The 21,434-nt window shown below is 38.8% G+C and overlaps 1 protein-coding gene across 1 annotated transcript; it reads left to right on the top strand.

The window, feature by feature from the left end:
* The first annotated feature begins 2,211 nt into the window (after positions 1 to 2,211).
* Positions 2,212 to 20,726, top strand: pals1b (protein associated with LIN7 1, MAGUK p55 family member b). Its single transcript, XM_085371873.1, has 14 exons — positions 2,212 to 2,396; positions 4,719 to 5,200; positions 7,209 to 7,417; positions 10,075 to 10,152; positions 12,888 to 13,007; positions 13,851 to 14,012; positions 15,252 to 15,329; positions 15,422 to 15,605; positions 16,997 to 17,065; positions 17,149 to 17,220; positions 17,782 to 17,943; positions 18,240 to 18,442; positions 18,710 to 18,820; positions 19,891 to 20,726. Exons 2-14 carry the CDS (start codon positions 4,873 to 4,875, stop codon positions 20,065 to 20,067), a joined length of 1,953 nt encoding a protein of 650 aa, XP_085227999.1. The 5' UTR covers positions 2,212 to 2,396; positions 4,719 to 4,872; the 3' UTR covers positions 20,068 to 20,726.
* Positions 20,727 to 21,434: the final 708 nt, after the last annotated feature.

Genomic DNA, 21,434 nt, shown 5'->3' with positions numbered 1-21,434 from the left:
CCATCTTGTCTTGAGGTCTTGTTTGATGCATAACTGGATAGTCAGTCATGGCTTGGTTTACCCAAAGCCCAGACCTCAAAATTATTGAAGCAGTGTGGGATCATCTCAACAGAGAAAAGAACAAAAGGCACCGAAATTCCAAAAGAGAGGTTTGAATGTCCTTCAAGAAGCCCGAAAAGCTATTCCTGAAGACTACTTAAAGAAATTATAAGAGAGTTTGCTGATCTGAGTGGATACTAATGGAAAACAGGCTTAAGAGAGGCTGTGGTGAGAAATAAAAGTGATCATACCAAATATTGACTTTCAAGCTCATTAGAATTATACCAACTTGGTTTTGCCTCAATGCATTTCCATGTATGTTTGCGCATGTTTCAATAAATCACTGCATCTGTTTCCCATTTTCTTAGCATATATAGAAAAAAATAGAGATGGCTTGAGATTTTTTCACAGTTTAACGGTTTTTACACTGTTAATTTTTTTTTATTTATTTTTGTGGTTACTTTTTTAGTACTTCTTTTACTCACTGCTCCTTAGATAAACATGAAAAAATCAGTTGCATTGGAAGAGCCTAGGAGGTTTTAACTGTCTATCTTTCTAGGGAAGCTAAGTATTTAAGAATTGGGAACTGGCAGAAGGGAGCCTAACAAGGAAAAGAGGTTAAGCACAAAAGTGTCAGAAAGGATTAACCAAATAGAAAGTACGGCTAGAAAAGGCAGCTCCTGGCTTCAGTGGAGATATTTCTTAGGCAGCTTGAGATTAGACAGTTTCTCTTCTTCTCAGCAAGGTAAAATGACAGTAGATCCAATTAGCTTGCAATGAATAATAGTACTGTGACAAGAACTTAGTTAAAGTCATCAGTGTGGATGTGTGTAAAATGTGTTGAATGTAAGAGGATAAGAGTGAAGATGACGGCAGGAATAATGGCGCTTTCTTCATACCCTCAAGTGCAATGACTGTGTTTATTCATTAGAAGATATACATAAGTGTCTAGTTTTTGTAAATACATTCAACTAAATTAGGCCATTTAGATTAAAAAAACAAATGAAAGGATTTATGATCAGTCAAAGCCTCTCTGAAGATACTAAGTTGTTGTTTGAACCTTTTGAAAAAGCTTATAGAAAGTAATATTATTATTAGGAGGAGAATAAGGCAGTCCTCCAAGTGTGATGCAGCTTCCTCTGTGATCTTCAGTCATAATTTTATACACGCTTCCTTAAAATTCACTGTGATATTTTGTGATCTGTGGATGTGCTGTCATTAATTCCGTTTTATACTACTTTATACTTTGGAGGTAATTGTGCCACTTTTACTTGACTAAAATAAAGACAGGTTAATTTACAGTTAGCTTGGACTTTTAGAGCACATTTTCAAGAAATGTAGTCACAAAATAAATTATATAGCGCTTAGAACTAACTTGACTTTTACAGGCTGCGGCATTAAAGTAACGCTCACACGCTAGTCTGCGAAGAATCATATGAATGATGTTTCATATGTACTCACACCCGCTGGTCACTTTTTTTTAGCTACATCTGTTCAGTTTCTTGTTTATGCAAATATCGTATTACTCAATCACATGGGAGAAACCACATTTAGGCATTTAGACGTGGTCAAGCCTGCTGAGGTTAAAACCTTGTATAGGATTGGGCAAGAAATGAAGCATTATTTGCGAGTTTCCAATACGAATTTGGAAGAATTTAAAAATACAGTGCTCTAAAGGATATTTTCTCAAAGTGAGTGTTTTCTGAAACTATCCAGTTTTATTTCTGTTTATATTCTAAAGGGTTTCACTTTTTTTTCATTTATAGTGTGAATTATTAAAAATAAATGCATTTCTTTCCCTAACTGTTGACATTTTGTGATCTATCATGTGATTAAAAGATATTGATCTTATCTTTAATGTAAGAACAAAATGAAACAGTAATTTAGAACCTTGCTTTTCTGTCATGCAGTCTGCACATTTGCACACAAGTTGTATGTATAAACACAGCATTTCAGCAAAGAAAACAAAATTAACCTTATTGTTGATTCCACGACTTTTAACAGGGATTTTATGGGGGAAATTTTCACTCTTACTCACTGCGTCACTGATCTAATCGGCTTCAAGTACATGGTGCAGTTCGGCAGATTGGGGGTCATCGCGTGCCTGACAGGGAGGGGGCGCAAGTGTTGCCACGGAGACGACTCAAAACAACAAGCGCAGTTCCACAGCAATGGCCACAAGTGTTCCCGACTGTGCCCAGACAAAACTCACAGCAGCGGCTGAACATGGTTCTGTGAAGACCGGGAGACACGTCTTCCTTATCCTGCTCGTACTTGTGTGAACAAATCACACGTTTTCTGAGCGACGGACAGTAAAATAATACGAAAATCTCATCCACTTCGCTCTTTTTAAAGCGGTAAGTACACCGAGTTTGTTGCGGGACAGTTACCGTTAAGCTACGCAGTTAGCGGTACCATGCTACTAAGCTAAGTTCCTTGCTATTGTTACGTTAGCTGATTAAAAATCCAATTTTACACTTTTAAATTAGGACCGCTGCTTATTCTAAGCGGATGTGGTACTGCTTTGTAGAAATGTGCTGCTACTTTTTAAAAGTTGTACGAAGCTACAAATTAATGTTTCAACCCAATAAGTAATATTTAGACACTAACTCCTTACAATTTGCCTGTTCCAGCTATCATGTCATATTTATCATATTCATATTTTCAGTGAATTATGGATACTATGAACTGAAACTCATTTATTTTATTTTATTTCTACCTTTGTTACTAACAAGACAGTTGGTGTCTCATTGGGAATAGAAAGTAAATTACAAGTGCTTTAAGATTCACTGTGCAAATTTTAAAGTTACCAATTAACTAAGAAGCATTTTTGTGTCTTTATTTGCCTTTATTAGACATTTCACAGTATCTACTGTTATGCTGGAATGGTACAAGCCCATTTCCCATGTTTACTAGTTATTATGAAATCATTTGTAAGGCCATATAAAGAGAAACTGGCCGAGAAAAAGCATGCCAGTGTAGGGTGCTATCCGCATTTTACAGTGAGTTGTAATACCTTATCCTCGGAGCAGGCTTTAACACTTTTGTTGCAAAATTATTATGTGCACCATGTTCACTTGACAAACATTTTTCAGGACTTTTAAACTGGGTGGGTGAGTGGGTCTGTGTGCGTGTGTGCACATTCATGCTCAGTCTTCCACACAGGTATCCTGTCCCCTCCCAGCATATTCCCACTTCTGCTGTGGCCACCAAGCTAGGATGAGATCCCATGCTTAATTAAGCCCTTGGGAACAGATGGTACGCTGGCAGTCTTTGCTGTTTGTCAGCAGTACATCGCCACTCTAAACACAGCTAAATGCTTCCATGAGGGAGGGTTTTGAGAGACAAGACTGCCAGCCGTAATTAGCTTTGAGAAGTAGGTAAAAGGGGGGGGGGGATTGCCATGTAGTGATGGGTGACGTGAGTATATGACTTACTACAAAAGAGAGGTGGCATTCAGCAACAGTTTTTGTTTATATTTATTTTATTGTTGCATGTAAAGGTTGTCTTAACTGCAAAGCCTTTGCAATAAGGTCAGGTGAAAGCTTTCAAAATCAAGCTTTTAATCCTGAAATGTATTTAAGCCATAGCTGGTTGTATTAGCTATTCCACAATATGGTATTTACACAAACACATTATGTAAGAAATGAAGACATGGTTTTGGCTTTCTACATGTCCTGTTATAAAACACTTTCACTACTCACTTATTGAAAGTTTTTTGGGGGGTTTTCTCATGAATTGACCAAAGCTTCATGTCTGCTGTACTACCAGAATCAAATGAGTGCATGTTACGTCCTTAAAAGTAAATAAAGTAGCAGTTACTATATACATGTATGTAATCGAATAATGGGCACCCATACATACAATAGAGTTGATTAAGTTTTTCAGGTGAGCAATTAGGGATAAGTGTAAACAAGAAAATGGCTGGATGGAGCTGCACTCAAGGGATTTTAATTGACTAAGGTTAAAAAGCCTTTCCTGTTAGGAGTTAGATTAGTGGTGAGACTGATGAGAGGACGTGGGAGCCGGTGCTGGCACTGATCAACAGGCAACACAAAGTCTCAGCATGACTGAAATTTTGCAATGTGAGTCATTTGAGACGTTAAAGAACTTCAACATGACAAGTCTAGGCTGCTGAAACATCACAGATTCAGTATGAGGTTTACATGCCTGAGCAAGTTTTTTAGTAACACAGTTATTCAGGTTCAGACGGCAACTTCTGAAACTGCTACTTAGTAGTAGCAGAAAACAGTCCTATAACATATTCGCTTTACTGCAAAGTTAAGGTGAAGGGAAAACAATTTGAGAAACTAAGTAGGAAATCTTTGCATATTTAGTTTGAAAATAGGTCTAAATGATAAATTAATATTAAATAGTGTGTTTAAATCATAGTTTATATTACATGATCATAGACTACATTAATAAGGCTTGCAAATGTTTCTATGGGTGTATTTTATTTCAAGTGTGAACAAATAAATGCTGAGAGCATATAACAACAACAACAAGAAACAAATCATTTATTTATAAATTAAGTGACACTCTTTTTAATTTACAATCTGTAAAATTATAGAAAAAGTAAATGTGCTGGCAGCAAAGACCTCAAAGATATTTTAGAATTAAGCATGTAAACACTTAGAGGAAGTGTTTTAAACCTTTGAAACTTTCTGTTTGAATTTCAGGATGACAAATTACAGAAAAAGGGAAAAGGACTACATCTTCCACTGCTTCAGTATGGCCCCTGAGTTGAGCAGTCTCAGCATCAGTCCCTCCTAACACTCCAGCAGATCTCAGGAAACACTGGAGTGCTTTGAGCGGTACACTGCTGCAGCAGGGATGATCACATCCCATATGAACGGTTATGTGCAAGAGGCCTCAGGCCTGATCAAGAGCCACAGGGAGAGGGCCGTGGACTGTCCAGGGGATGAAAGCAGCCTTGTCAAATCTCCACAGTGCAGTGCCCACATGGAGAGGATCCAGCATTACCAAGAGGAGCTGAGAAAAAGGAGGGAAGAGGACAGCAGGTTGAAGCATGAAATTGACCTCAACTCTTCCCTAAGGCTCAAGAAGCTGTCGCAGAACCCTAAAGTGGGCATTGACAATCCCACCTTTGAGGGAAAGGAAAAGGCCACCAAAGACACATGTTCCCTGGATTCTGTAGTCGGTGAGTTAACAGGTGTGAAGTGAGAGATTGCAGTGAGGAAGACATGCCTGAAAGAATGGGATGTATGCATACTTAAGAAAAAATTTGGTAAAACAGAAAGAGTCAAACTAGTGACTAAACAGTGAAAGGGTAAATTGAAAGATGTTACTAAAGATGGTTGGTTTGGTGTCACTGATGTCCAGTTTCCACTGATTAGTTGAACCTATCCATCCATTCTCTTCCACTTATCCATTTCAGGGTTGCAGGGTACCTATCCCAGCTACCATAGGGTGCGTGATTAGCTGAACCCATCACAAAATTCATCATCATTATCATCATCATCATTTATTTATATAGCACTTTAAAAATACACCTGGTAGACCAAAGTGCTGTACAATACAAATATAAATATAGTACCGGTAATAAAATAACAGAAACCAGAAATAGCAATAAAATTAATAAAAAAATAAAAAATTCAGCATTCCAGGAAAAAAAATGTTGTTAGAAGAAGAGTGGATAAACTTTCTTTTTCTTTTTTAACAGCCCTCTGTATCTTTAGCACCATTATTTACATCCATACAATATTGATTGTAAATAAGGTTAGCACGTTGTTAAAGCAGGCCATACAAAAGGCGTCATACGTTTTGTTAAGAGCACACCACTATGGATCAACATGTTTTTTGTTTGTTTATGTTGAAAAAAGTGTCTTTGTTATATTTTCTATACAGTTTAAGATCATTTAAGGTCATCAGTATATAGCTAGGATGCACTCAGTGATCATGATTTATGTAGTATGAGCCTTATTTTAGTGGGTAAAATACAAATTGTTAAAGTCATTTTTTTCAGCCCATACTCTAATGTATTTATAACAACAACAACAACAGTAGTAATAATAATAATGATAATAAAAAATTTTTTTATCACAGCTGGACAGAAACAGTGTGATTTTCCTGGGAAGTAACTTTTACCGGGTCTTCAGGGTCTTATCTTTTTTTTTTTTTCACAGACAGTCCCTGTGTACCTTGACCCGTCTAAGACTTTGGTTTGACAGAGCTTTGCTGTGGTATAATAAAATACACACAATATTCTGTAGGATTAGTTAAAAGTTTCTATTATTTCTTTACTATATAAATACTTCAGATGATATTGGTGTCAAGCTACTTTTTAGCACGTTCAGTTATAAAAATCTAATTTCAGTCAGTAGTAAATAATAATAAACATTACTCTAGACTGTAAACTACTTCATGAACGTTGTCCAAGAAAATGTGAAGTGAAAAAAAAAGGATGCCACAAAATGTATTCTTACTATCTTCCATATTAAATCTCCAGTGTAAACACTGTAGCAACTACTGAACTGAAACAAAGGTTGACTAAAAATAAAGACTCATAGATAACTAGTGGCCTGGGAGCAAATTTCTGGACCTCCACAGCAAGATGTCTAATTATTGTTTTGATTTTTGCTCCCAAATGTTTTCTTATGCCATGACTCCTGAAGATTGCACTGCTAATCTTAAAATTTTCTACCTTCTTTTTATATTTTCATTGCACTGAAAGTAAACAACTATTCATTTAGCAGAAGCATACTATGTACAGTATGCGTGGTGGCTTTGCAGCAGAGGTGGCTATTACCTTTGAAAGCAGTGGAGCAAAATCAGCTCTAGTTCCACTAAAATTAAAGTAATTATGCCTCTGAAAATGAAAATATTTTGTACATGACTTAGAAATAACATGTTTTAAGAGCAACAGACAGCTTGTGTGCTGCAGTACTAAGGTTGTAGATCTATGTGTGATATAGCTAGAGATTACCCTGGGCCAAATACAGAATGTGCTAGTGGAAAACTTTGATATACAGGTATAAGACTTAGAATTTAATTGCAGTAAGAAGCTATGCTGCCAGAAAAGTAAACCTAGAAGACAAACAATGAGGAAAATTTTAAACTTAAAGGACTAAAAGCTAAAGTCCTGACTTTTCCTCGGCATTGCCTCTGTACTATTGTTCCCCTACTCACTGTCTGTGATTCTTTCTCAGAGCTGGAGGAGTTGCTGCAGACTCTGAAGTGGGTGCAGCACTGCTTGACTGATGCTCAGAGCCAGCAGGATGTGGAGCTTATAACGCAGCTCCTCACTAAGGAAGACTTCAGGACTGCCTATTCAATATACAGCGCTGTGTCTCAGCAGATGAGTAGAGTCAGTCCCACCTCCCCCCTTACATCACAAGCTCAAGACCTCTGCCTGGAGGTATGTGGGATGATCATTTTCTAGTTGTTTGTTACGGCTGAAACATTGGCAATACTATGTATACAAATATACAATACTATATTTGCAGATGAAGCTGTTCACAGTCTTGCGTTGAGAATAATGAAGCCCTCACTTTAATTATTTGAACCACGTCACAAAACCAGTTTTGTACCTCATTAGTCCAAGGGTGGCCTCTGCAGAGGTTGCATTTTATGCATAAAGGCAAAAAGGCACTCGGGCTGCAATTCCTAATTCCTTGGACCCTTTCAGTTTATATTTGCTTTCAAAGCGCATATGTGAGTAAAGCAACTGAGCAAACTCAGTGAAGCGTGAAAAATTTTTGCTCGAGGTGATGATTAATTCAACAAAGCTGCCCAAAAGACAGCCATGCCAGTCTGAATAATTATGAAATGTAAATTGTCTTGCGGTTAACAAGGTGAGTCAAAACAAAAATGAGGGATATGTGAGATCCAGGTTGCGCATAAAAATTGAGTGAGCTGCCAACAAAAGAGATTCAAGAACGTTAATATGACAATTAGGTTGAAAAGTGGATGATATGACAGGGAAATAAAGGAGGAAGGTGTATTTCAGGTTATTTGTAAATATAAAAAATAATGAGTGTTTTTTAACTAATTTTTTTTATTTTTGATACCTTTCATCGGGTAGTTGCTGTTTTCTATTTAAATAACAGTTTACAGTGCCTGCAGAGCTGCAGTACAGAAGGTGACAGAGAGCAACAAACCAATTCAATCTTTAGGTTTGAGTAGGTGGTAATCTGCCACACCTGAATTCCTTGTTGACAAAACACCAGCTGGTCTCTGCTGAAGCAAAGCAGCAGTAATTGATTTGTGTCCCAGCAGAACTGAGCCTCTGCACACAGTGTTCAAAATAGAGCCTGTCACACAGAACAGACCTTGTAGAAAGACTGAAATTCTGATGTGGTTTGCCATGAAACACATAGAAGCTCTGTATATCTGTGGCAAGTTACACCCACAATAGGCACTTCATTAGGATTAGTGTCAACTTGTGATAGGTGTAACATGAAAGAATGTAATGGAGACTTTTCAGGACATCGTTCAGTGTGATGTTTAGCTGATGGCTAGATGTGTAATAGTACAACTTGTGTCAACAAAACAGACTGTGAGCTGTGTAGAGTTCATTCAAAGGCCAGCAAGCAGCACTGCAACAGAATTGCTATTCCAGTCATGACAGGAGTGGTTTGAAGATAAAGAGGCTGGGTGTGATGATCTGTTTTGCCTCACGCACACAGCACATTGTCTTCCCTTCCCTTTCTTGTGTACAGTAAATCAGTGTGCGCACCCATCCGCCGGGCCAGCTCCCGAAGCGCTTATCAGTGCATGTCTAAACTAAGTGGCTGTTCTGTGTGACACTCACTTTGACCACTGGGTAAACTAATCTCTCGGCAGCCCTTGATGCTGGCTGAGCAGTGCAGCGCACTGCGGGAAGGAAGCCAGGATCTGGGCAGCCAGAAAAAGAAACTCCAGCAGCTTACAGCAGCGTGGGCCGCGGCGCCGCACCACTAAGGGGGGGGGAGGGAAAGTGCGTCACCTTGTTAGTGAGAGCTTTGATTAGTGTAACGGATGAACTAAGCTCCAAACAAGAGAAGAAGGGGAAGAAACAGGCTGGAAATCGACCAGAATTTTGACATGCTGCCGTTCAGATCGGGGATTTTCCAGTCCCCAGTGCTTGTTAAATTTGGTGAAACACAAAGTTCGCACATTATAAACACAGGATGAAACTTGCATTTAACAAGACTGTATGTAGAGCAGTTTTCTGCACGGAATTCGAACTCCTGCTGTGAGTTACATGAGCGGTTCCAAATTAACTCTGTGTGAGGGACCTATGTTTGTGTGCACTTTGAAAGATATACTTTTTTCCCCCCAAATGTTTGGAAATTCTTGTGTTATACATAGATCACTTCAAAAATGTTATTTGTCTTGCAGTTTTCTTGGAAAACGTTTCTTCCATGCCACAGGCTTGTTACCAGAATGTGCCACTAGCATGGTTTTTATGGTGTACGTGGGTTTAGGATGGGAACAGTTTAGCATCTAAACTTCATATAGATATTTACAGTATGTACGTTTTGGTACCCAGACAGCAAAACAAGTGAGGGTCACAAGATGAAAGAGCTACATTTGTAAAATATGATACAACAGGGCAGATTCAGAAAATAATGTCCATGACAATGGTGATAAAGTCATTAGTTGAAACCTTTCATGCACATTTTACTTATATATTATTCATCATAGCGTTCTACTCCTATGCATAAAAAGTTAGACCCCTTAGCTGTACAGTAAGGAGAAGACCATGGAACTATCAAGTGTTTGCTTTCAGATGTTAAAGTGTGAAAGAAGAACTAACCTTGTAAAGTTAGTAAATAGGATACATAATTATCCTTGAGGTCTACATTTGATATCTGTTAATTTGATAAAGGGGGATTTAACTTTCTAATTTTACTTGGATTCTTGTGACTTATTAGATGACTTAAAAGTCATGTTATAAAAGATTAAGAGGTTGATTGTCCCTATTGTGTTAAACGTTTTTAATTAGCCGTTGACAGTTTGTTCTGACTTGATGCACTGTTTATAGCTCTTGACAGAATTATTTTACTGTGGTGTGTCTCTGTTTCTCTTCAGGTACAGAAGATTCTCCAGTCCAGCCAACATAAGGAGGGTTTAGAGCTCAGAGCTCTGCTCACCAATCCTCATCTCCAGGTCAGAGATCAGCCTCCCAGCCATGACCTCTCCTTACCCGCAATTTTATTATAAGGCAGCACCATTGAGGCCGAGAAAGCTTGCAGAACCTTTTGGGCCAACTCATTTATTTAGTTAATATTCTGATAATTGCACAACTGGAAATATAATTAATGTTTTACTGGACTCTTTCCAAAAGGCTAATTGTTTTTCTTGCACCTTCCACTAGGATGTCAGAGGTCCTAGTGGAAGTATAGAATATGCCAATAAACCATAAGACTTGGCTGCCTACCAGCTCAGAGACAGTTGGACAGTTTTACATCTCTGTTGCTGTCATGTGCACTTTATTAGAAGGTGAAATAGGGCCCTTTCTCTTGAATGAAAGATATAGAGGTCAGGCTCTCCATCATTACAGCCACAGGGTTATGAAATGGATGGAATTTACTGTTTTGATCAAGGACACTTGGCCAGGGCGGATGGTTATTAAAGACCTTAAATCCTCTATGACATATTAATTCTAAAACTCTTATTTTTAGGTGTTATTCAGGTTGTGTGTGTGTCAGGCTTTTTTTCAAGATCAACTTGTTCCTCAAGCAGTTTAAATTAGCCATTTGGTGTGTTGTTCATCCACCTCCTTTAAATTAATTTTTTTAATGAAATTATTTTTTTAATAAAGGTTGTGAAAAATTAGGTTTGTTATGCTAGTTTATTTTTTACACATTTTTACTGAGCACAACCATAAGTTTTAATATAGATGTGTAGTGTTGTTGAAGCAGTAGTGTTTTGGTGAGCTTTCCTGCAAGGAGTACAAACACTGAGCTCAAGCTTTAGCACTTTATGCTCATGTGTCCAAACACTCCCTCCTCCGGTCTGTTCAAGTTGCAGAATATACCATCACTTTCTTTGACATGTCAGTCCTGCCCATCTCCACTCCCACCTGTTTTGAGCCATTCACCAACCCAGTATCCATATGTAGTCTCCAGCGGGGTATTTACTCATCAATCATATTTGCAGGGAGGGATGAGCTCAGAAATTAGATGCCAGCCTCTAACTATGTTTTGCCGCTGTAATAAATCATTTTAAACTGGAGTTGTCTCACTGAAATTAGCACTAATGATGTCAGACAAATTGAATTTGTTTAAAAAAAAAAAAAAGGACCATTCTGGCCCATGCCTACTTGTTATGGAGGGACACTTAAAATTTAAACTTAAATGTGGCAATATGACTTTAGGTATATGTAATTTGTAAATTGGTGAAATGTTATATCTGTCCTTAAATTACGCATATGTAATTTTGAGCAACCTTCTTGTCGGACTGCTTAAAGAGCTTTTTTGTCCACTGTTTGTGACATGGCTACAGTTCAACATAACGAGGTCCGACTTGTCCGTAACCCGTGTAGTAATGACCTGACAGTACACTGCCAAAGGCTGCTGCTGGCCTAGCTGACCAACTGGACAATTAAGATGCTCCTCTCTCATGTGCTGCTTTTTGCATCTTTACAGAAACATTAGCATTGCAGTAGACAAAGGCCACTCCCACAGCTCTGTTTTAAAAGAAAAACAAAATAAAAAAACATTACACGCTTCATTTTGGGTAACCCCTGCAGCATTACATTGGGAGTTTTTGTTTTAAAAAAAATTGGTGTGTCAACGTGAAAAGAACAACAGAAAATGCATTTATTTGATGTTGCGTGACACTCTGCCTTTGTCAGTTTAGACTAAAGTGACTCCTCTGTAGGAAAAAATGAAGTCACATTATCAGGCTGTCATCGTCTATTAGCGAGGCACTAAGGTGAGAAAAGACCCCAGGTGCGTTACTCTGCTATGATTTTTATGGTTGAGGGTCTTGACAGGGGAGCGCCACGGGGTCTGATGTTTGACCCAGATGACCATGTGAAGCATCGCAATCTCCCACCCCCGATGTCGGTTAACCCCTCCACTGAGTTGGAACCGTGTAGCCGGCAGGGGCAGAGTGATGAGATGTGAGTCTGCCTTGTGGCACAGAAATTGGAACAGATTATGTTTGTTTCTCTGCAGGGAGCAGAGGCTCACATGAGTCACCCTGTAGTACAGGTAAACGGCTTCATGTGAAAAACTAATAGAGACATGTGAGAGACGAGCAGGGCCCCCTCAAGTCCCCTTGTCTCCCTCTCATTGTTTTCTGGGACACCGTTTCCTCGGGAGCAGTCCAGCCAAAGGTGTTTGATGATTGATGGCCGTGCATTTTGACTCCTAAATGCAGGGGAGAGTAAGACGGATTGCGTGTATGCCAAAGCTTAGCCCGGCCTCTGCTCTCTCAGGTCCCCTCTGCTGCAGGATAGAGAAACTAATTTGGACCGACGGTTATTAATCGTGGGGTACCGAGCGCTTGTCACATTAAATGAAGTGAAGGAGCAATATCTGTATTATTTCTGGCTTAGAGGTGGGTTTGCAGACTGGTCTTGTTAAAAAAGATTGGGTGGCAGGATGCTTCTGCTTGCAGGTGCATGTCAAAGGGGTCTGGAAACTTGTTTGGTATCACTTCGTCTTTCATCATTTTACATTAAAAAATCACAGCCGTGAAGAATTTGATTAAAACCGTATAAGATTTATGATCATTTTATTTCCCATGTCAACTGCTATAGAACGCAGCATCCTTTGTTTCTCCTCAAGTCCTCATTTATTCCTTTCACACTTTATTTTTGTTCATTACATGTTTGTATATTTCTGCATGATCATACTCTTTCTCTACAATATATGTGTGTGTTTGCATTGCAGGCACTGATGCAGGCCCATGACAGCGTGGCAGTGCAGGAAATGGCAGAGGAAAGTGTGACCCAGTACCTCGGAGAGACGGTTAAATTAGTGCGGCTGGAGAAGGCCAGAGACACTCCACTGGTGAGATGTCATCAATTTTTTTGGTTGTATCTGCAAAGAAAGAATAAGAAACATGGTAACAAGGATAGTCAATCATAATTTATTGCAACACAACCCATAAAAATTAGCTATGTCATAAAAATGCCTCACCTGATTTCATTTTTGCTAGTGTTCCTTCAAGATTATCTCGTCGTATGTCTCTGCGCTGCTTCTTACTTTGAGTTCACTGTCTGAAAGTCTCATTCTGACCAGTTGCACATGTGCATCTGTGATTTCATCATGGATTGTAAACTGCTTACTTTCAGTAGCGTACATCAGCTTCTCTGTCAACCTGACCCTACTTCATCAGTAGAGAAGAGAACAGATACCAGACGGTAGTTTTCAGTTGAGCCTACAATACCACTCCCAAAGGTGGCTCATCATGTTAGGAATGCAAGCAAGGTATACTAATCCTTTTAATATTAAATGTAGAGTTGTACTATAACATCCTTTGGCCTCCGAGGGAGAATAGTTAGCAGAAATTACTTAAGTCATGTCTTCATGCACCAGTACATAGTCATCATTAACTACCTGCCCTAGCGCCCACATATGTTTCTCCTTTGACTCTGGTTTCCTGTGAAATGAGGATGGAATTGGAAGGGTTGTTGCATTCAAACTGTGGAGGAGAATGAATCCCTGTCAGCCTGAGTGTCCCATATCCAATGGGAATGAATTGGAAATGAAAGTGGTGGTCGCATTTCTTTGTATTCACACCCGTTCCTCTCCTTGTGTCTTCAGACTTGTGTCTTTGCTCAATGTAAGGTCTTTTTCTTGTTATGCCATCTGTACAAACTTTGTAAGTGTGTGTCTGTGCGTGGTCATCAGGGTGCAACAGTACGTAATGACATGGACAGTGTGGTGGTGAGCCGTGTTGTAAAGGGCGGAGCAGCAGAGCGGAGTGGCCTCCTCAGTGAAGGAGATGAGATCCTGGAGATCAACGGGATTTCTATCCGTGGGAAACACGTCAATGAAGTCCACGACTTGCTGGTAATTTCAAGTGCTCTTTTATTTTTCATAGCAGTTTGTTTTGTTTTAATAATGGCACAAAGTATTTCAATACGGTGACATGAAAAACTATTTGTCCCATTTCTGATTTCTTTTTTTTAATATTTGTCCCCCATAAATGTTAAATTAATCTTAAACGTCAGCTCATCAAACAGATTTTAAGATCAAAAGTTAATCCAAGTAAGGATTACTAAGTGTGGCTGAATTAAAATAATTCTGCAAAGAAGAAAAGGCAGAAATTCCTCCACAGCAATGTGACTTATTGCCAGTTATTGATTACAGTTCTTGCTGCCAAGGGTGCCGCAACCAGTTAATAAGTGGGCAGATTTTATTTCCCTTAATAAATTAAATAATCAAAAATAAAAACTGCAGTTTGTATTTCTTCAGGTTATCTTTGACTACTATTAACCCTTTAAAGCCAAGCGGATCATATTTGATACATGTGTTTTTGTGAGTTTTTGAGACTTCTACATCATCAGTGTGACTTTTTTTTACCCCAAAAGATGATAGAAATTGCATGACACACTTTTAATTACTAAATTGCGAAAATATTATTTATGTAGCAAATGTTCTTCAAATTAAAACTCACATATGCAGATTTGATATATTTTTATATATTTTGTCTAAAGATTCAACAAACACTCCATTATCAAAAAATTTAAGATTTCTGACAGGTCTCTCATGATTCAGGTTTTAAGGGGTTAAATTTGTTTGATGATCTGAAACATGTAAGTGTGACAAATATGCAAAACAAACCCTAAGAAATCAAGAAGGGGACAAATACTTTTTCATGTTGTAATGAACATTCAGATTGCTGCTGCCTGGACACTTTGTTTGTAACTTTAATGTCACAAAGGGCATCGGGATATATATATAAAACAGGTATCTTACTTGAGATGCTGGTTGCAGTAGGTTTCACTCACAGAGAATATAACTTTAAAAAATGATTATTTCTAAATTGAAATAATAAATGAATATTTCTAAAAGAGTTTTAACATATAATTCTTATTAATAGATAAAATAATGTTACTGCTAAAAAAAAATGTTGTTTAGGCAAATTGAATTTCAAGCTGTCATTTAAAAAAGATATGCAAATAATAGTTGTTTGAACTAAGTGTGCTCTCAGAATATAAAATCCATCTCCTAAATTACAAGTAAATGAATAATGTCTCTTCATATTCCTGTTGTGTTCAATTTTTTTGCAATTCATGTTTTCCACAGCAACAAATGCATGGCACTCTGACCTTCCTCCTCATCCCCAGCTCTCAGATTAAACCTGCCCTGCACAGACAGACTGTGGTAAGTATCTTACAGTATGTGGCCGTATGTGCGTGAGATGGCCTGTCTGCATGCGTGCAAGAGTCCTTCACAATGTAAAACCCTGCCCTCAGATGCACGTACGAGCGTACTTTGACTACGACCCGTCTGATGACCCCTTCGTGCCGTGTCGAGAGCTGGGCCTGTCCTTCCAGAAGGGAGATATACTCCATGTCATCAGCCAGGATGACTCCAACTGGTGGCAAGCCTACAGGGATGGAGATGAGGAAAACCAGCCCCTGGCTGGACTCATTCCAGGTAGAAGTCAGACCGGAGCTGAATTTCATTATGAAGTTTATTGCTTAACAAGGACAAATAATAACAGCAAGGACATAATGCTGCATAATATTTACAAATACATATAGTTGTGATGTCATACACACAGCATGGAGTAATAAAAGACATATAACTATATTAAAAAACCCCACATCGTATTATATTTTAAAATATACATGCTGTTTTTTAATACCTTTTGCAATGTACAAGGCTCAAATGTGTAAGAGGAGGAGCAGTAAAATGTTATTTAATGTTAAGCTCCTGTTTTGGTATGAGTAGCTCTTTTTATTTATTCTTTTCTCTTTCCCCTCACACCCCAACCATCCGTGGCAGATGGCTGCCCCTCCCTGAGCCTGGTCCTGTTGGGGGTTTCTTCCTGTTAAGAGGGGGGTTTTTCCTTTCCACCATCGCAAAGTGCTTACTCATAGAGAACGTTTAATTGTTGGGGTTTTCTCCAGAATACTGTAGGGTCTTTGTCTTACAGTATAAAGCACACCGAAGCTTTGTTGTTGTTGTACTTTGGCGCTATATAAATAAAACTTAATTGAATTGTATTTATTTTTGTGGTCAGGTTAAACCGTCGGTCAGTAAGCACAAACAAAATGCTACGTGGAAATGTGTACATTAAGATATGAAATTATATAACTTGGGTAGATTTGTTGATTATTAATCATTACTAGATGTACTGAGTATCATCTATAATGGAAAAGCAACACAAAAAACTGGAGCCCGTATATGGATATATGCAAAGCGAATACTATTTGTGGGGTTACACACTTAAAATTGCCAGAAAGAATAACTGTGACACTGCCTGTAGCGTACACACATAATTAATTCACATCGTGGTAACAACTTTCCAAAATGGCATATTTCTGAGAGATGATACATGAAATAAAATCTTTAATAATTAATGCATGGGCTACATAGGAGAGCTTCTTATAAAATAATGATAAGCCAGTAATGTGCTCGACCCCTTCTAGTAACTGGAAACCCAGTCTCAGAAGAGTACTTGAAAGTGACTAATAGCTAATCTGGCACTACTACCCTGGCAGGAATCAGCATCCATCTGGCACGTCAAGCAGATTAAAGCAAACACCTGAGAATTATTTGTGATTACTTTCTGACCTAGGCCTTGTTGTGGTGGGACGAAAGAGAGGGTTAAGCACTGGAAATGGAAAGCGGGCCATCTTTTTGTCTCCCCCTCTTTAGGTAGAGAAAGAAAAACAATAGTAGGCTTGCAAAAGCTTAGGATTTGTAATATTGGTGGTTTCTGGCCACGTAGTAATCGTCCAGTCTAGGCACAAATAATGTTCCAGTATAATATAATTTATATAAATTACTAATAACTGTCTGTACGTTCTCTTTTTTTTTAGGTAAGAGCTTCCAGCAACAGAGAGAGACATTAAAGAAAACTCTAACAGACAGAAGTCGAGAGCAGCAAGGTAAGACGAAGTTAACGTGCTCAGCGTGTTTTAACAGTCTTGTGATAATTTGCCTTTTAAAGCAAATTTCTTTGTAATAACAGGGAAGAATTGGTACCCAAAGAAGAGTAAGAAACAGAGGAAGAAGAGCACGTCACAGTCCAGCAAAAGTACAGGTAAGGCTTTCTTCTCTTGTGTCGCTCTTCAGTGGTTTGAGCAATAATCCCATTTAAAAGTGGGCTCTGGTTACAGTCTTAACCCAGTGTCGCTCTGTCTTTGTCACACGTGAAAGACCACTTCCACACCAGAGCTGACACGTCTCGTCTTTCTCACTTCAGCTTGATCAGACTTGGTGTGTCTCCGGTCAGATTAGTCCTACCCTCACAGACAGGATCAGAGGGCGCACGAACAGGTGACCAGCAGGTGCCTAAATGGCTTGGAGGAACCTGTGCTGTGATTGGCTCACACATAGAAACACAAATATTCACTAAGTAGCACACATACTGTTCTAATGAACCTGATCCACGGCTAAAAGTGGCAGACTGTGAGCCATGAGGGTCAGATATGAAGCACTATGGAAAAAAAACTTTACTCAAACACAGTAAATTTATTGAACTCTTAATCCCATGCATCTTTCTATCCTCCACAGAGAGGTCACAGGTCAGCCCAAGAGCTCAAAGTAATTTGGTATGTAGGTCAGGGATGTTTCAATAACCCCTCCCACGCTGTCTCCTCAGACTACGATGACATCCTGACCTATGAGGAGATGTCGCTCTATCACCAGCCTGCCAACCGCAAACGCCCCATAGCTCTGATCGGCCCAACAAACAGCGGTCACGATGAGCTGCGCCGGAGGCTTCTTTCCATCGAACCTGAGAAGTTTGCTGTCGCTGTTCCACGTAAGTCTCCACTTGGTCAAAGCAACAGAGCCCAGAGCGAGGCGACGTGAAATGTTAAACACAGACCTCAGATGATGAGCGGAACGTGTTTCTGGTGTTCAGTAAAGAAGTGAAACCATTTAACTTATCACATAATGCACAACTGTTTGTCACACAGATAAATAAAAAAAAAAAAAAGTAATAAAAAAAAAATATATATATATATATATATATATATATATATATATATATATATATAGACAACTTAAAGCTCAGAAAATGTAAAACAGTTATATCTGTCCTTCTTAACGGCTCAGATACAACCAGGAGCCCGAGGATACATGAGCGGAATGGGCGCGAGTACCATTTTGTAACCCGTTCTGCATTTGAAGCCGACTTGGCAACGGGAAAGTTCATTGAATCGGGGGAGTACGAGAAGAACTTGTATGGCACCAGCACAGACTCCGTCCGACACGTCATCAACTCTGGACGCATCTGTCTGCTCTGCCTACACACAAGGGTAAGAGACCTCGTTACTGTCCAGACACTAACATGTTAATTACAAAGCCCGTTAGATCCTTCCTCATCTGTGATCTTAACCACTGTGGCCCTGCCAGAACATAATGACCCCCTTTCATTTCCTCAACATAAGTCTTAATCCTGTCTAAGCCTGATCAAAGCTGAAATAACACATTTGAAGACACCATATTTAATCTGTTTTTTTCCCCTTGTGTTGCTCTTTCCATTCATTTTGTTTCTTTGTGCCTTGATTTTTTTCTTCTGTCAGTCACTGCGAGTCCTGAGATCCTCCAACCTTAAGCCATATGTGATCTTCATAGCTCCTCCTTCTCAGGAGCGACTACGCACCCTGCTGGCCACAGAGGGGAAAACACCAAAGGTAAACGCTGACCAGCTCAGAAAAGAAAACATAGTTCAGGCAGAGCAGGGAATGACCATTATTTACTCACATATATTGCATAAAAACTGGTCTCTAACTCACAGAATCGCCATGAGATAGTAAAACTAGAGGCAAGATGCACACAAACCAAACAAAAGTGAAATTGTGTGTAAACACAAAGGCAGAAAGGGGCATTGTTTCATCAGTCATGGAGAGCAGTACATAGTCCTGTTTATAAATTGCATACACTGTTAGCTCAATTCCCAATCCCAGCTTTAGTCATGAATTAATCTGGGTAATTTTGCTTGTGAAAAAAGACTCTTTAGACCATAAACTCTTAGACAAAACTGTGACTGAAGAAGTAGAGAGAAGGAAAGGTGTTTGGTTTAATGGTCTCAGAAACAACCAAGCCCACACAAACACTTTGCGACTGTTTGTCTGTGAAAAGCGCTTAATTAATAAATAAATTTTACTCACTTTACTAAATAAAATGACATCATCACATCATCGGCTTTTCAAAAGTCTGTCAGCACAGCACCGGTCTTTGAAGTAGTGCTGGCCAAGATGATGATATAAAAATAAAAATAAAAAATGGATCAAAAAACAAAAACAAGATCTCATCCTTTTCATTTATGCGTTAACTTATAGAGAGAAAAGAATTTATAGCATCACCCGAAGAGAAAGGCAAATCAGTTTTATTATTTTATGAAGAACAAAAGGTGATTCCATAATAAAAAAAAATGCCTTTTTTAATTATTTTAAATTTTATCACACTATTTTTGACTTGAACTTCATAACAGACTTACTCTTAAAAAAAAATGTGTGTACACATGGTGTGAAGTACACATGACACATTCTTATAGATCGCAGTTAATATGTGGGGAAAAGTCCCAGGCACGTTTTTTATGTGTGTACACCGTTGTTTAAATGTATTGGATCCCAATTTAGATATAAAAATCAGTAAATAAACATTGCCTCTGTTCATGAAGACTGCTCTTGAGAATGAAGACACGTGATAATAAGAGTCACTACTGCAGTTTCTTGAACTGATGTCCATGTCCTGTGCACAGCCGGACATGCTGAAGGAGGTCATTGAAAAGGCCCGCGAGATGGAGCAAAATTTCAGCCACTACTTTGATGCAACCATCTTGAACGTGGATCCAGACCAGGCTTTCCACGAGCTGCGCAGGATGATAGATAAACTGGACACTGAGCCGCAGTGGGTGCCCACGTCCTGGCTGTGTTAGAGGTCACTGTGTCCCAGCACCATGAGTCGAAGGACGTAAACAGAAGACTGGAGAGTGAAAAACGAACCAGGGACGGTTGGTAAACTGTCACTGGAATTTGACTTGCACATTTTCCTCGATTGTAGAGGAGGTGATCGTTACAGGGATGGACTCAATTTTAATCTTTGATTTTGTTGTTGGTGTGCGTGTGTCTGTTGGTGATTTTTGTTTCTCTGTTGATCTCAGTTTTATGCAAAGTCATTTATCAACAAAATAGAACCATTTCTATTCTATGCTTAATAGTTATTTATAACTGTACATACATATTTTCTAGACCAAAGGATCAAGTGTTTTACTGTTACAGTTTGTGTGTGGGAGTCTTTATGTGTTGGTTTTTAATTGACTCCCTAATGAAGCAGCAGATCAGAAACTCTTTAGGTACCAAACAGAAGAGAAGCATCAGTGCTTTTTGCAGGGCACCGTCTTCCACTCAGAAGTGCAGGAGAGAGATCTGCTGTAATCTGCACAGTTTGGAGTTACTTCCATTGTCAGTATTTGATTTTGTGTCTCATTTTATGATTTTACGCTGTGATAACAAACCACTGTAGCTGGTTGTCGTTACAAACAGTAATGCTGCTAAGTACGGCCGAGTTTCTGGTTTTGTTTTGTTTTTTTGTTTTTCTATCAGTATTGATAAGAGCAGTTAGTGTGATTCCAACAAATACTGTATTGATTCTTTGCAGTTCATTTGCAAATTCATAAGCACAATTTTGTGCTCATGAATTGTTAATAAAATAAAACACATGTGAACAAGTCACATATTTTGTCTGGCTTTTATATCAAAGAGAAGGTTTTCTTTTTATCTTTTCTGTAGTTCTGAGTTTCCATTTCAGTTCAGATTCCAGGTTTGGTGGTTTGAGTTTAGCTTTTAATGTTTGAGAATTTTTAGGTTTTGTTTTCAGTGTTAGTTTTATTTTTTTATATGGTTATATTTGGGTATTTGTCAGGACAAGTTAACAATAAAAACCCTGAAAACCATCAATTTCACACCCGAGCCTCAACTCTCGCCGCCTGATACCTGTTACTAGTCTGTGGCCCTGGGGTTGGGGAGCGCTGGTCTAAACCACTAGCTACTTGTCAGAGCCAAGGTATGCAGAAGAGCATCTCCGAATGCACAATTGAACCTTGAAGCAGATGGGTGACAGCAGTAGACTATCAAACCGGCTGCAGCTAAGAACAGGAAGCAATAACCATGTCCATCAAGGCCATCAGGCACGTTTACAAAACAAATTTGACCAAACTGGCAAAAGACTTATCAGCATGCTAGAGTTTTTTTTCTTTCATAAGTTTAGATTGCAGTTAAAAACATTTTTCAACACAGTGTTAAT

This window comes from Diplotaxodon limnothrissa, linkage group LG15 (assembly GCF_057381915.1).
Source record: "Diplotaxodon limnothrissa isolate DT_005_m linkage group LG15, D_limnothrissa_male_GT1.1, whole genome shotgun sequence".
Classification (NCBI taxonomy): Eukaryota; Metazoa; Chordata; class Actinopteri; order Cichliformes; family Cichlidae; genus Diplotaxodon; species Diplotaxodon limnothrissa.
Note: the sequence above shows the minus strand (reverse complement) of the source record. Positions and strands in the feature narration are given on the sequence as shown.